We start from the raw sequence: 13,714 nt of genomic DNA on the forward strand, positions 1-13,714 counted from the left end.
CCTTCTCAAGAGAAAGAAAGCTCTATTTTTATGAGAAAACCCCATGACTAATATTAGCGATGCATTCGTTTCTACAGCATCGTGCGAGCCAAAGCTGCCACTTCTGTTGGCAGATGCCGCCCCCACCACCATGACCGCAGGGAGGGGAGACCTGCGCAGGGAGGTAGCCCGCAGTCCAGGCCCGGACCATCTTGCAGCCCTTTGTCTGTGGCTGCCGCCCCTTGAGTCTTGGGTTTCCCTTGGATAAAGGAGGTGGGAGGCCAGACCCCCTCCTCACTGACATTCTCCGGAGCCGCCCCGCCCACAAGCAGGGGCTGGAATGGGGCCCCTGCTCAACACTATCTCGCTGGAGGTGCCAGGGAGTCTGGGGGAGCCAGCCGCTGGTCTGCTCTGTGTCTGGGAATGGCATGTCTGCCCGGGGGCCTGGGGCGGGGTGGGAGGGTGGGGGGCGCGGCTCTCAGGGCTGCTGTCAGTGAGGGCCTGGTTCCTAGCTCCCAGGGGTCAGAGGGCAGCATTTTCCAGCCTCTTCTGGGGCCCACTTCCTGTTTGGGAGAGAAAACAGAAAGACCCCTGGCAGGAAATGGTCTTCTTCCCGCAGCCCCTTTTCCAATGGCCCTGGCTTATGGGGAAAGACCCACTGCGGGGGTGTGTGTGTGGGGGGGAAATCCCCATGGCTGGGTGTCCCCAACTCCATCCGCTCCCCTTGGAGCACAGGAGGGGACAGGGGCCTCCCTGTCATGACAGCAACCGCCACCTCACAGGCATCGCTAGTTTAGGCCTGGTAACAGGCAAATACTCAATGCCCGGATTTGTGACCCCCAGCTGGGCTCCTGGGCCTGCCTCTCCCCGCCTGTCAGCCCCCAAGGCTCATGGCTTCCAATGGTTGTGGCCTCAGGGGTCCCTCAAAATCCTTGGATGCTGCTCCCCACCCCTAGCAGGGAGCCCAGCCTCTCCTTGCACACCCCTGACACAGGGAACTCACCACCTCCCGCCTGCTAGCACAATTCTGACGGAGCCTCCAGTCGTAGAAATCAGGCACAGGGGCTTCTCTAAAGGGTCTCATCACGGGCAGGTGTCTCGAATGCCACCTCGACTTGCCAAGGTTCAGAACTGTGTGCTGCTGTGTTAATAACAGTTCCCACCAGGTTTAATATAGGTCTGTTGGTTACAGAGGACTTAGAGATTAAGTATCCAAAATAAAATGAAAATTACCTATAATTTCACTACCTAGAGCAGGGCCGGGGAAAAGATAAAAGGATTTCTTATTTCTGGTGTTTACACTTACTTCTGGGTAAACTACCAGTCACCTGAACTTCATCCCTCCCAGCTGGCATATCCCTTCTCTCCAGGGCATACCTTCGAGTCCTTCAATAACAACGAACCTTTACTGAGCTCCAGATGACCCCACCTGATTCTCAGGATGGCTCTGTGAGACATCGGATTTACAGACAGAGAAAGTGAGGCTCAGAGAGGGCAAGTAACTTCCCCAGAGTTGCACAGCCAGGAAGGGGCAGAGCTGAGATTTGAATCCATCCATGCCAGACTTAAGCCTCCTCTTCTCCAGAGAACACGTGCACCATCCTGTCTCCTTCCCCTCACAGGAGCTGGATCCCGGACCATTCCGCAGCTCAGATGTTCATCCGTTCATTCTTTCTCACATTCATGCACTCATTAAGTCACTTGATCTTTTTGAACTTACGTTCGGTGCCAAGTGTAGGCCCATGCTGTCCCCTACACCGCCTGCCCAGATCTCAGGACTCCACCTCAAGAACCTCAACTCATTTATTATTACAAAAGACTGGGTTTATCACATTGTACTATGAACAGCTCCCGTCCAGTCCCCAAGGCTCAGAGAGGCAGCCTGGGTTGGGGACCCAGTGACTCTCTCTTGACACCCCATCCGCCCTCCATGGAAGTCCTGGCAGGTGGGGGAGCCTACACCAGGCCTTGGGGCGGTATAGTGTTTATAGCACCAGGCATATATATAAAAATATATCTATATATATAAACATAGGCCGTGGCTTCCCTTGGTAGGGGTGCTCCCAGGGTGAGGACAGGCAGCTGCATCAGTGAGTGGCCGGTCAGCCCGAGCACCCAGGGGGGCTGTGGCCTTGGGCCAGTCCTGCCAGCCCTGGAATTCTAGGCCACCTGGATCTGTAGGTCCTCGTCCTCGTCCAGGTCGCTGGCTCCATCCCCGGCCTCCTCAGGGCCAAAGCGAGCGCTGCTGCGGATCTTTCCGAAGAGGGGGGCGTTCTGCTGCTGCCTTCGGAGCCTGGGGGTGGGGTGGGGGTGACAGCGGGGTCAGGGCGTGGGACTCATCCCACCGCCGCTGCCAGGCACCAGGCTGGGCCTTTTACAAACATTACCTCATCACACCCTCCTCCCAGAGGTCCCTGAAAAGTCAGGAGGTGCTATTATCACCTCCATTTTACAGACAAAGAAACTGAGGCAGGTGAGCAATTCGCGAGCTGGGTGTGTGGGGGGGTGAGGGGGGTGGGGGGGATGGGGGGGGATGGGGGGGATGGGGGTGGGATGGGGGGGTGCTGGGGGCTGGGAGAGGTGAGCGGCTGCCCAAGGTCACACTGCTGGGAGTCCAACCCCAGCCCGGCTCCAAAGACCACAGGGGGGCCTAGGGGGGGTGTCTCCGCCCCCTACATCCCCAGTGTCTACAAGAAAGCGCCCCACCCCAGTTCCTCTCACATTAAAGTTCCAAAGCCAACATGTACCAGGCGAACCTGGGCCCTGGGAAGAGCTGCAGAGGCGGCGATACCCATCCCCCCGCAGAGTGGCTGCCTGGCGGCATCTTACAGGAAACATGAATTATTAACATGGCGGGAGGGGCGCAGCCAGGGGCCTCCATTACCGCGCTGTGATTTAGTGCGCCGTCCCCGGAACATTAAAGCACGAAAAGTTGGAAAAGAAAATGAGGCAGCGGTCCTGGGCGGCCGCGCCCTCCCCGATGGAAGCACTTGAGAGGCTGGGCAGCGCCTGCCTGTCCATTTTGGGAGTTTATGGCTCCCGGAGAATGCGGCCAAGGCGGCAGGAGAGCCCTGGGGCCAGGCGGCCTTTTACGGGGTGCGTGCTGGGGCGGGGGAGTGGGCAGAGCTGGCCAGACACAGCCAGAGGGACCTGGACTCATGCCTGGGCCCCGGCCCAACACTTGAGAGGTCACATCCCAAGCAGAAGGGGAAACTGAGGCTTGGTTGGCCATGTCACCCAGCTGTTAGGCCTGGCTCCATAGGCTGTACCCTTCCCAGAAACTCCGCACACAGCAGCACATAGTAGGCGCTTAGTACATAAGGGCTCAGATGGCAGATGGCCAAGGGTGGGGGTGTGGCTGTGGAAGGGCCGACCCTCTAGTGCCTTAGTTTCCTCATCTGCCGACCCCCTAGAAAAAAAGATCTCCCCCTTCCCGTCTTACAGGGGCTCGATTCTTGCAGCACAGTATCTGACCCACGATGAGCGCCCCCACCCAGGAGCCACAGTAACAGCAGCAGCTGGCAGTTGTCCAGCTTTCATGATGCGCCAGGTACTTTTACAAACACACACCAGCTCCTTTCATTCTAACAACCAAGAGGTAAGAGCTGCCATCGTCCCCATTTTACAGATGCGGAAACTGACACAGAGAGGGTCAGTCAGTGCCCCAGGATCACACAGCAAGGAGGGCCAGGGCCAGGATGCCCACCACCCAGGCAGCCTGGCTGCAGAGCCCAGGCTTCCTCTAGTGCATGAAATAAGAGGAGGGGGAGTAAGGGCCTGCCTGGGGCCCAGCCCAGGAAGAGTGGGTCAGGGTTGTGGTTATGAGGTGCCCCAGGTAGGGGGCTTGTGAAGTGGGGAGGGCTTGGACCTGGTGCTCCCTGATATCTTATGGCTCTCAGGGGTGTCAGAGAGAGGGTGCTGGGATGGGGGGTGGGGGGAGAAAGGCAGAATGTGCCGGCGGGTTCCCCAGACCCTGCGGTCTGTCTGAGGACTCGGGCCCATCATCAGGCTGGGGGTCCTCCAGGTCCTCTCATCCCAGCTGGCCTGGGGTCCACCCAGCCCAGGACCCTGAGGGCTGCTTGTTTTTCTTGTCAGTGGCTTCTCAGGCCCATGGGCCCTACCTATTACCCCACCTTGGCCCTGACCTGTTTGGCCACCCTTCCTGCTCTCTGGCTAGAGGAGACAATTCCAGGGTCCCAGCTGGTCTCACTTCCTGCTCTCATTCCCCTTCCCTGGTTTCCTGGCCCCGGCCCTTCCTGCCTGGAGGGGACAGGATTTTGGCCCCAGGGAGCCCGGCCCTCTTCCTTCTCCCCCTTCTCCTCTAGTTGAGCTCGGGACCCTGCCCCGGAGGGGAGGAGGGGGGGGGGGGGTTTCCTTTAGCTGGAAGTCTTTCTGCCCTGCTTCTGTGCCCTGGCCAGGAATCCTCTCCCTGATGGAGCCCCATCCCCCCGGGGGTGCACGTGGGGGCCCACCTGGACTGCACGTGCTCTAGCTGCACCTGCAGGTTCTCGCTCTGCTCCGTCTGCTCGTCCAGCGACCGCTGCAGCTTCCGTGCCTGGTTGTGGGCCTCGTCCAGCTGGGGGGCGAGCAGGGCCAACAGCATGGGTCACCTTGGCTGGGCCAGCCTGGCCTGCCTCCTGCCATTCGCCCGTGGGGCTGTCCTTCCTGGAGAGCAGGCCCTGTCCTCTGAGGCCTAGACCAAGGCCCACCTCCTCCAGGGAAGCATCCCGTGTGCGCCTCTCCACCCCTGTTGCCCCTCCCTCCTAAACCCTCCCCTCCTCCCATACTCCAAGCTACTGGCCCATCCATCAACCCACCTACCCATCTACCCTCATCCATCTGTCCATGTGACCATTCATCCATGGAACTATCCATCTGCCCATGAAGATACCACTTACCCACTCACCATTCATTAATCTACTTAGCCACCCCTTCACCTTGCCTGTCCACGTGTCCTTCCATTCTCCCAGACACACCTATCTCTCCATCTCTCCATCCTACTGTCCTTCTTTCCCTGTCCATTCATTCTTCCTCCCACGGATCCAGTCAGTGGTCTATCCATCTTTCCACTGTCATCCATCTTTGCATATACTCACCCATCATCATCCATCGATCCACCCAATCACCCAGCAGACATCTGTTGCCACATCTCATCCATCCATCCTTCCTCCCGCCTTCTCCCTCTCCCATTCATCTGTCCACCTGGTCCCTCATCCATCTGCTCATCCATTCCTGGAGTGATCCTTCTGTCTTTCCATTTAACCACCTACAGTCTACCCACACATCCACCCATTAATCTATTCAACCTCTCGTCAACCTCGTCTGTCCATTTTTCTTCCCACCCTCCTACCCACACACCGATCTACCATCCATGCACCCATCCCCCACCCACCCTCTCTACCCTGTGCACATCCTGAGAGTCAGGCTCACGCCGCGCGCGCCGGGGACTCAGCATGGAGTGACGCTCCTACCGTAGCTGGCCGTCTGGAGGCCGCCCTCCGGGCCCCGCGGCGCTCACCTCGTCCTCAGCCTGGGCCAGCTCCTTCTTGAGCTCCTCCACCCGCAGCCGCAGCTTCTTCACCTCCGCCTCGTGCTGCTCCACCCGCCGGTTGGCATGTGCCAACTCTGCCACCTTCTCCTGGAACTGTTTCTTCAGCTTGCCATGCACGTGCTTCAGGTCTGCCAGCTCCTGCAGGAAGCAGAGGGGAGGGGAGGGCTCAGTGTCCGAGGGCACCGTGTCAGGCAGGTCTAGGGGCGCTGGTGTCCCCTCTCCCCAGAATCTCTGCACCCGGTGTCTGAAATACCAGCACTAGAGGTCTGGCTGGGCAGCTGGAGGCTAGAGGTGCCATCCAGTGAGGTGAGAAGGCCTGGGTGGGTGACTCAGTGGCTCCATGTTGCACGTGTAACTTTGAGGTGCCCAATGGGAATGACATGGGAAGTCCAGCAGGCTATTGGAGCTGAGTCAGGTGTTTGGGGAGGGATGAGGTCTGGAGTCTTCGGTGCAAACATCTGTTGCATAAATAGAAGGGCTGTTGAGGGGATTGGACAAAAAGGGCTGTTGACATGATGGACAAAAAGCACGGGCATAGGGCCTACAGTAGGTGCTCAATAAATGCAGGTCTGCAGTGATCACTGAGCCTGACCCAGAGTGGGTGCCCAGGAGGAGCAGCTTCTGTCCTTAGCTGTCATTTCAGGGGTCCCCGGGTCCCTGTGGGCTGACACTGGACACGCAGTAGGGGCTCTGCCCTGGCTGGATGGGGAGGCAGGGCCACCCCGGTCCTGGCCACGCCACCCACTGCCCCACCTTGTTCTTCTCGAAGAGCGCAGCCTGGCTGGCCCGCAGGTCGCAGTCCAGTGCGCTGGCTGTCTGGCGCCGCCGGCGGGCCAGGGCCTCCTCCAGGTCCCCGACCTGCGCCCGCAGCTTCTTGTTCTCCCGCTCCAGGCCCAGCTTCTCCGTCTCCAGCCGCTCGCGGCGACCCCACTCGGCTGCGTTCTCCGCCTGCAGCCGCTCCATCTGGAACAGGACAGGACAGGGTGAGGGTCCCTGGGGAAGGGGCACGGAAGGGCCGGAGCTGGCCTCCCCCCACCCCCCACTCCTCCTGGAGTCATTTCTGGCTCCAGGAAGCAGGTCCAGCTGCAGTGGCTATAATTAACCTGGGCTATTTCACGTGTGCAGGATGTGAGGGCGCTTCTGGTCTCTGTGTGGGAGAGGAACTGCCCCCTGCAGATTGGGGTACCCCCTGGGGTGTGCCTGGACCCCTTAGAGCACAAGCCTCTTTCAAGGGCCCCTGGACCCCCAGTCCTCCCAGGTCCCAGGCAGAGGCCCCACCTCGCCCCTCAGCTCAGCCATCTTCCTGTCCATGCTGGACCTCGCCCCCAGCTCGTCCTCCAGGTCTTCGGACATGCGGCCCAGCTCGTCCTGGTGAGCCTCCTTCAGGATGCTGAGCTGCGGGAGACAGCCCAGCCTGGTTACGTGACCAGCACCCAGAACCAGCTCTGAGAGTGGGCACTGGTGCCCAGCAAAGAGGTGGTACCCAAATGGGCCACCGGGTGTGCAGAACGGACCTTGAATCTGACCACTTGTAGGAAATGACATCTCTCATTTCCTACCTCATTACCATCTAGCCGTCCAGTCTCCCCTCCTAGCCCCTCATCAACCCATTTTCCACAATAGTCGCCTAGCGCAGTGGTTGGCAAACCACGGCTCGCGAGCCACATGCGGATCTTTGGCCCCTTGAGTGTGGCTCTTCCACAAAATACCGACTTCTGCGCACGGGCCACGAAGTTTCAATCGCACTGTATGTGCACGCCCGCATGTGGTATTTTGTGGAAGAGCCACACTCAAGGGACCAAAGAGCCGCATGTGGCTCGCGAGCCGTGGTTTGCCGACCACGGGCCTAGAGTGAGCTTTTAAGAAGATAAATACAATCGTGTCCCCATCCCGGGTTCCTTAGGGTAAGGACTGACCCCTCCCTACGGTCTCACAAAGCCCTCCCACCTCTTTCCTCTAGTTCATTGTGTGGCCTCCTTTCTAAGCCTCAAATACACCCTGTCCACCCCAGGGCCTTTGCACATGTGGCTCCCTCTGCCTCATACACTTTTTCTGAGGTATTTTGCAGCACGGACTCTTCTCATTCTCAGGCTTTGGCCTAAATGCCCCCTGCTCAGGGAGGCCGCTGTCCTCCCCACCTGCAGGGGGTGCCTCCTCCACATGCCACCCTCCCTGCCCCACCAGAATGGGAGCTTGGGAGGACAGAGAGTTGTCTGTCCACCTTTGTACCCCTGTATGGCCTTGGCGTCGGGGAGCCCTCCATGGACACTGGCTGAACACAGTCTGCGTGTGGGGGCAGGGTTGGCCGCATCAGAAAACCCTGGGGCGCTTTGACATAATGCAGAGTCGCTGTTGACAGCAGGGAAAGCCAACAAACTACCACTCCGTGCCTGTGATGACAGGGATGGCCTTGCATACATATGGTGAGGGAAAGAAGTCAGATGGAAAAGCGAATCTTGGTAAGTAATCTGTGAGACTGCCCGTTTGTGTTTTATCACTTTCCGCAAATGATCACACTTCACAATTTGGGAAAATTAAGAAGACAGATTCCTAAACCCAAGTCCCAAAGAGGATGATCCAGGAGGATGAGGGTGGGTCTGGGAATCTATTTTAGGAGCTTCCCTAAGGCCAGGGTCCCTTCCCCGGCAGATGCAGGCCCTGAGGTCTGTGGTCCTCCCGCCTTCGGAAATGCACCCGATCCAGCCAGCTTTCTCGGGGTGGCTGTGCCCCCTGGTGGCCGTGGGGGCCTGCACAAGAGGCGGGAAGGGCTGCCTGCTCTGAGTCCGCCGTCCTGTGCTGGTGAAGCTGAGTCCCCTTTCTGCTGGCTGGAGCCTGTTTCCTCACTTATGAAATGGGGACAGCCCCCTGACGGCCACGAGGCTTCAGTGAGACCTCGCACACAGTAGGCACCCACTGAATGCACCATCGGACGCCTCCCCTTCGTCCTGGTCTACCAAGCTCTCCTTGCAACCTCACCTCTCACTTACTACCCTCCAGCCACGCTGGCTCATTTTCTGGACAACGATAGGCTTGTTCTGGCCTCAGGACCTTTGCATTTGCGGTGCCTTCTGCTCGGACTTTGCCCCCGTATCTTCTCAAGCGTGGCTTCTTCTAATCCTCTTAGGTCTTGCCTCAAACGTCACCTTCTTAGGCCTTTCCTGACCCACCACCCCATCGTTATATTGCTTTGACTACTTCGTAGCTCATGAATGTATGTATCTGCCTGGTTCCTGCCAGTCCTCCCCTGATCCTCTTCCTCAAGACAGGGACATTGCCCACCCTGGCACTCAGAACAGTGCGTGGCCGGTGCTTGACAATCAATGAATTCCCTTCTTTTATGCACTCCCACTGCTGAAATTCAACAGCACAATGCTGCTTCCTCCAGGAAGCCCTCCCTGGTCTCCAAGACTCACTTGCTTGAGCATCTCCTGCTTGGTCTTGCTCAGCTCCTCGTACTTTATCTTCCACTGGCTGAGTTCCCCCTCCAGCTTCTCAATGTTCCTGCTCAGTGCCAGTTTATCCCTGGGGAGGGGAGAGAGAGAGGCAGACATGAGGATGAGCCCACCGGCGCCCTCTGCTCAGAGTCCTCCTATGCACTCTGCACCTGCAGAACCCATGGCCAAAGTCCTTGCCTTGGCATTCAAGGTCCTGGCATCCCACACTGAGGCAGGCACCTGGTTTTGGATTTCTCCTGGAACTATACCCCTCCCACGAGTGCATGGTGTGAGGAGGTGACCAGGCCTCCATGGCCCTGACCACCCCTGGCAGATGCCTCCCTCTCCCTGGGACCCAGGATCATTTGCCAAATAGGACCCCGGCTGCTGTTTCAAGTACTGTGGTTCCCGGCCAGGCTTGGCTTGAAAACGTGGTTCTGCAGTTAGAAAAGCTGGAAAACACTGTTCAATGACCCTCGGATCTAGGGGTTCCCCTTGTCATCATCACTGGGTGGGATTCCCAAGTTCTCCCATGACCCTGTGCAGGAATGAGGCGCCATGGTAACAAGCACGATGCCTGGCTCCAGCACATAGTAAGTGCTCAACCAACAGCTGCACTTACCGTTACTCAGCACGCTGCGCTTCCCCATCCCACACCACGCCCGGCTCCCTTTCTGAGGGTCTAATATTTCGCGACTCAAACACAGTGTTCTGAGAGGAGACAATGCCACCCTCTGGGAGGCATGTTAGAAATCCATGGGGATGTTTTTCGTTGTCACGATGACAGGGTCATAGTGGGCAGGGACCAGGGGTACCTGATATCTGGCAGGGCCCAGGACATCCTGCCCATCCAGGAATTACGCTGCATCTGGTAATGTGTATATGACATCCTGGGGGTAAAAAGGATCTCGAACCTCATTCTGATTTGCATATTACATATTATTTCTATTAATCTATATATATAAAAGCCTAAACGACCGTGATGACCTGCTGGTAGCTATGATGCACACTGACCACCAGGGGGCAGAAGCTCAATGCAGGAGCTGCCCCCTGCTGGTCAGTGCGCTCCCACAGCCAACCTTCCGGGATCCCTCCCCCCCAGCCTGCTGGCTCCAGTCACCCCAGTTGGGACTGGGTGAGACTGTCCCAATCGCCCGGATAGCTGGCCAGGCTGAGGGACCCCACCTGTGCACGAATTTGTGCACCGGGCCTCTAGTAATAATAATAATAATAAAACAGAAAACTATCATGGGGTCCTTGGGCAGAGCACACTGTTCTAATGCTGCAGGATTCAAGCCCAAATAGAACCACTCCCCTTCGGCAAGTCTCACGCTCTGTGACACTGATGTTCATGCTGTGGTGCTGGGGGTGCCCAGCCCACCCCCCTGGCACCTGCCGGCCCACCCCTCTAGCACCTGCCTGCCCACCCCCCTGGCACCTGCCTGCCCCAGCACTCACTCTCGTTCCTTGAGCAGCACCTTCTGGGACTCATCCAGCCGCAGTCGTAGGGCAGTCAACTTGGAGGCCTCCTCCTCCATGGCAGCTGTGTCCTCCCAGGGCAGCCGGCTGCGCTCCTGGCGGCCTGAGCTGCCCCGTGGGCCCCCGGTCCCCGCACTGCGTGTCTCCCAGCAGCCCTCAGGCTCCTCTGGTCTGCTCTTCAGCAGGCTCTCCACCAGCTCCAGCTCCTGCGGGGACCAAGGTAGAAGCTGGACCAGTGGCAGCTGAGTCCTCTTGGCCTCTCCCAGGCCCTGGGTCTGGAATCAGCCTGGTGGGTAAGCTTGGGCAAGTCACACAGCCCTTCTGGGCCCCACATCCCTGTTTTGTAGCCTGCCCCTGCATCCTAGAAACAGGGGGACACAGCCTCCTCTGGGCCTCCCCTTTCTCCTGGAACTGCACAAGAGTCGGCCACTAGGGTTCCCTGCATCCTAGAAGATTTCCCAGGAGAGGTAGTAAGCTCCCTGTCACTGTAAGCATGCAAACATATGCTGGGGCATTGGTGTGGATCAGTGTAGAAGCAGGGGATTCCTACAACGAACAGGAACTGAATTTCTTCAAAAGGAATTCTGGCTTTAAGGTCCCATTTTTCAGGTGCAAACACGAAGGCATGGCGAGATAGGTGACACGGTAGAGATGCACAGTAAGGCAGCCCTGTGAGCAGAACCGGCTCCCAGACAGGAAGCGGCGAGGGATTATTAACCCAATGCCAAGCCCCTATCCCCTCTGCCCCCCCCCTGCTCTGCCCCTGTCCACCCCCAAGGCCTGCCTTGGCCACAAACCCCAGACACCCTGTTCCAGCCTGCCTTCCCCAAGGCCCCTCCAGACGAGGGGGCCACTCCCTTCCCTGTCTGGCTCTCCGTGTCCCTACTGGACTGGGACAGTGGCTCCGAGGATTCCCCAAGAACTGAGATTCTCCTCCTCCTGTATCTCAGAGTCTGGCGGGGGGGGGGGGGGGGGGAGGAGGGGGGCGCGGTCTCAGGTGCCACCTGGTCCAAAGCCCTATGTCACAAACAGGGAAACAGGGAGGGAAGGGACTTGTTCTGGTCTCAGAGCAAAGCGGCTGGGCTGGCAAACAAACTCAGTCTGCAACCCAGGGCTCTCCCCGCCGCACCTGCCACCTCCTGGGCTGTGACTGACAACCAGGACAAGGACAGGACAGGAGGAGACCTGAGGCTGGCTGGCAGGGGCTGTCATGGGCTGCCCCACAGCAGAGCAATGACTGCCGCCCCCAAACACCAGGCAGGCCCGGGGAAGAGGGGGCTTCAGCTCCCAGGAGGTAGCAGGGCCCACTCCAGCCTACAGGGGTGAAGGGAGCTGGGCACGGGAGGGAGGGGACTTGGCAGGAGAGGAGAGGGGCAATCAGAATCTTAGAGTCTGGGGATGGAGCTAGAAGCAACCCCAGCCTGGACTCTGTCCCTAGATGGCCTCTGGTGACAGGCTTGCTGGCTCAGGGGGACGCTGCCCTCCACACCCACCATCAACGCTCCAGCCAAACTGATTATTACCATGGACTCTGGAGTTCACCTGGGTTCAATTCCCCAGCAACTTGCCTCCAGCTGGGAGACATTGGGACTTAACCTCTCCGCCTTGGTGTGGTCCTCCATAGAGCAAACACCTCCGGGGGTTGCTGTGAGAATGAACTAGATCAGTGATGGTGAACCTATGACACGCGAACTCATTTTTTTGGTTGACTTTTCTTTGTTAAATGGCATTTAAATATATAAAATAAATATCAAAAATATAAATCTTTGTTTTACTATGGTTGCAAATATCAAAAAAATTTCTATATGTGACACGGCACCAAAGTTAGGGTTTTTCAAAATGCTGACACGCCGAGCTCAAAAGGTTCGCCATCACTGCACTAGATGATGCACACAGAGCTGAGCCTCCGGGTAGGTGCCCACTGACTGACAGGAGCTGTTGCTGCCAGTTCCCCGATGTACCAGGTGCGCCACTGCCACACCTGGAGGGCCTACCTGTCTTCACTTTTCACAGCCAATTCCTCTGCATCCTCTTAGTGACTTAGTCTCAGCTTAAACGGGACCGCTTTCGGGAGAGCCTGATCCTGGACTCTTCCATGTTCCTAGTGCCTCCCAGCCCCCCCACCCCTCGGCTTTAATTGATGCTTCTTGTGTTTACCTCACCCCCCAAATTCAAGTTGAACGAATGAATGGGCTCAGCTCTGCTACTGATGGATGCCTTCCAGGCAAGTACTTAGTTAGATCCTACTCTGGCTCAAATGGGCTGATTCCCTGGTGCTGCTGACCACTCAGGTGTGGGAATGGAGGGACCACCAGAACCCAGGACTCTGCCCCAGGGGTCTCGGGAACGGAGGTGACTGGAGCCCCCCACCAGGGTCAACCCACAGGAGTGAAACCTCTTAGGGCACCAGGCCCTCACCATTCCTGGCTCTGGGCCGGGCAGCCTCCATTTCTGCCCACATCAGCCAGCCCCTCCCACTTTCGGACCCAAAGGGCTAGAGCCCCGCCCGGCAGCCCCGCCTCCTCCACACACCTGGCTGCTCTGGGGCCTCTCGGACCCCACGTCGCGCACCGGCTCGTGCTCCCGCTCGGGCTCCGTCTCGGGTCCGTCGGGCGTCGGGTCGGCGGCTCCGCGGGCGCCCCGCAGCCGCGCCAGCTCGCGGCCCCGCGCCTCGCACTCGCCCTGCGCCTCCTGGCGCTCGCGGCGGGCGCCCGCCAGCTCCTTGGTGAGCGCGTCCAGGCGCTGGCGCAGCTGGCGCACTTCCTCGCGCGCGCGGTTGCGCTCGGCGCGCACCTTGCTCCACTTCTCCCGCCAGTTGGCCGTGCAGTCCGACCACCAGCGCATGGTCTTCTCCATCTGCGCCGCCCGCGCGCGCGCCTCCTCCAGCTCCCGCAGGCGCAGCTCCTCCCGGCTCTCCCAGTCCCCGTCGGCGAGCAGCGCGGGCGCCGGCGGCAGGGCCAGCGCGGGGGACGGGCCCGGGGAGGGCGTGCCGCTGGGCGGCGTGGGCGGCAGCGAGTCCACCGGCCCCATGCGCTCGGGTGACGGGCTGCCGAGGATGGTCAGAAGGCTGCCTTTGGACAGCTGCGGGGAGTCGGCCAGCCGGGGGCTCGGCCCGTGGCTCATGGTGCAAGCGGGCTGGTGGGCCCCGGACTTGAACTTGGGCTGGACTCAGGGGCAGCGAGGGCGACGTCCGGCAGCTGCGATACCACTGTGCATGATGACACCGCTACCCCCTGCTCTCCTGGCCACCGGGAGGGGGGTGCCTCCGGGG

General features: G+C 59.2%; 2 protein-coding genes across 2 annotated transcripts in view; one reads left to right on the plus strand and one right to left on the minus strand.

Moving 5' to 3' along the window:
• Positions 1 to 13,714, plus strand: part of NLRC5 (NLR family CARD domain containing 5) — a 940,085-nt gene that overhangs the window by 326,142 nt on the left and 600,229 nt on the right. The gene's annotated exons all lie outside the window — the stretch shown is intronic.
• CCDC102A (coiled-coil domain containing 102A) lies at positions 1,766 to 13,678 on the minus strand. Its single transcript, XM_081108514.1, has 8 exons — positions 12,976 to 13,678; positions 10,423 to 10,649; positions 8,944 to 9,052; positions 6,809 to 6,925; positions 6,284 to 6,493; positions 5,498 to 5,668; positions 4,452 to 4,555; positions 1,766 to 2,272 (listed from the first exon to the last, which is right to left on the minus strand). Exons 1-8 carry the CDS (start codon positions 13,564 to 13,566, stop codon positions 2,140 to 2,142), a joined length of 1,662 nt encoding a protein of 553 aa, XP_080964640.1. The 5' UTR covers positions 13,567 to 13,678; the 3' UTR covers positions 1,766 to 2,139.

Source organism: Myotis nattereri (genome assembly GCF_964212035.1).
Source record: "Myotis nattereri genome assembly, chromosome: 15".
Taxonomy (NCBI): domain Eukaryota; kingdom Metazoa; phylum Chordata; class Mammalia; order Chiroptera; family Vespertilionidae; genus Myotis; species Myotis nattereri.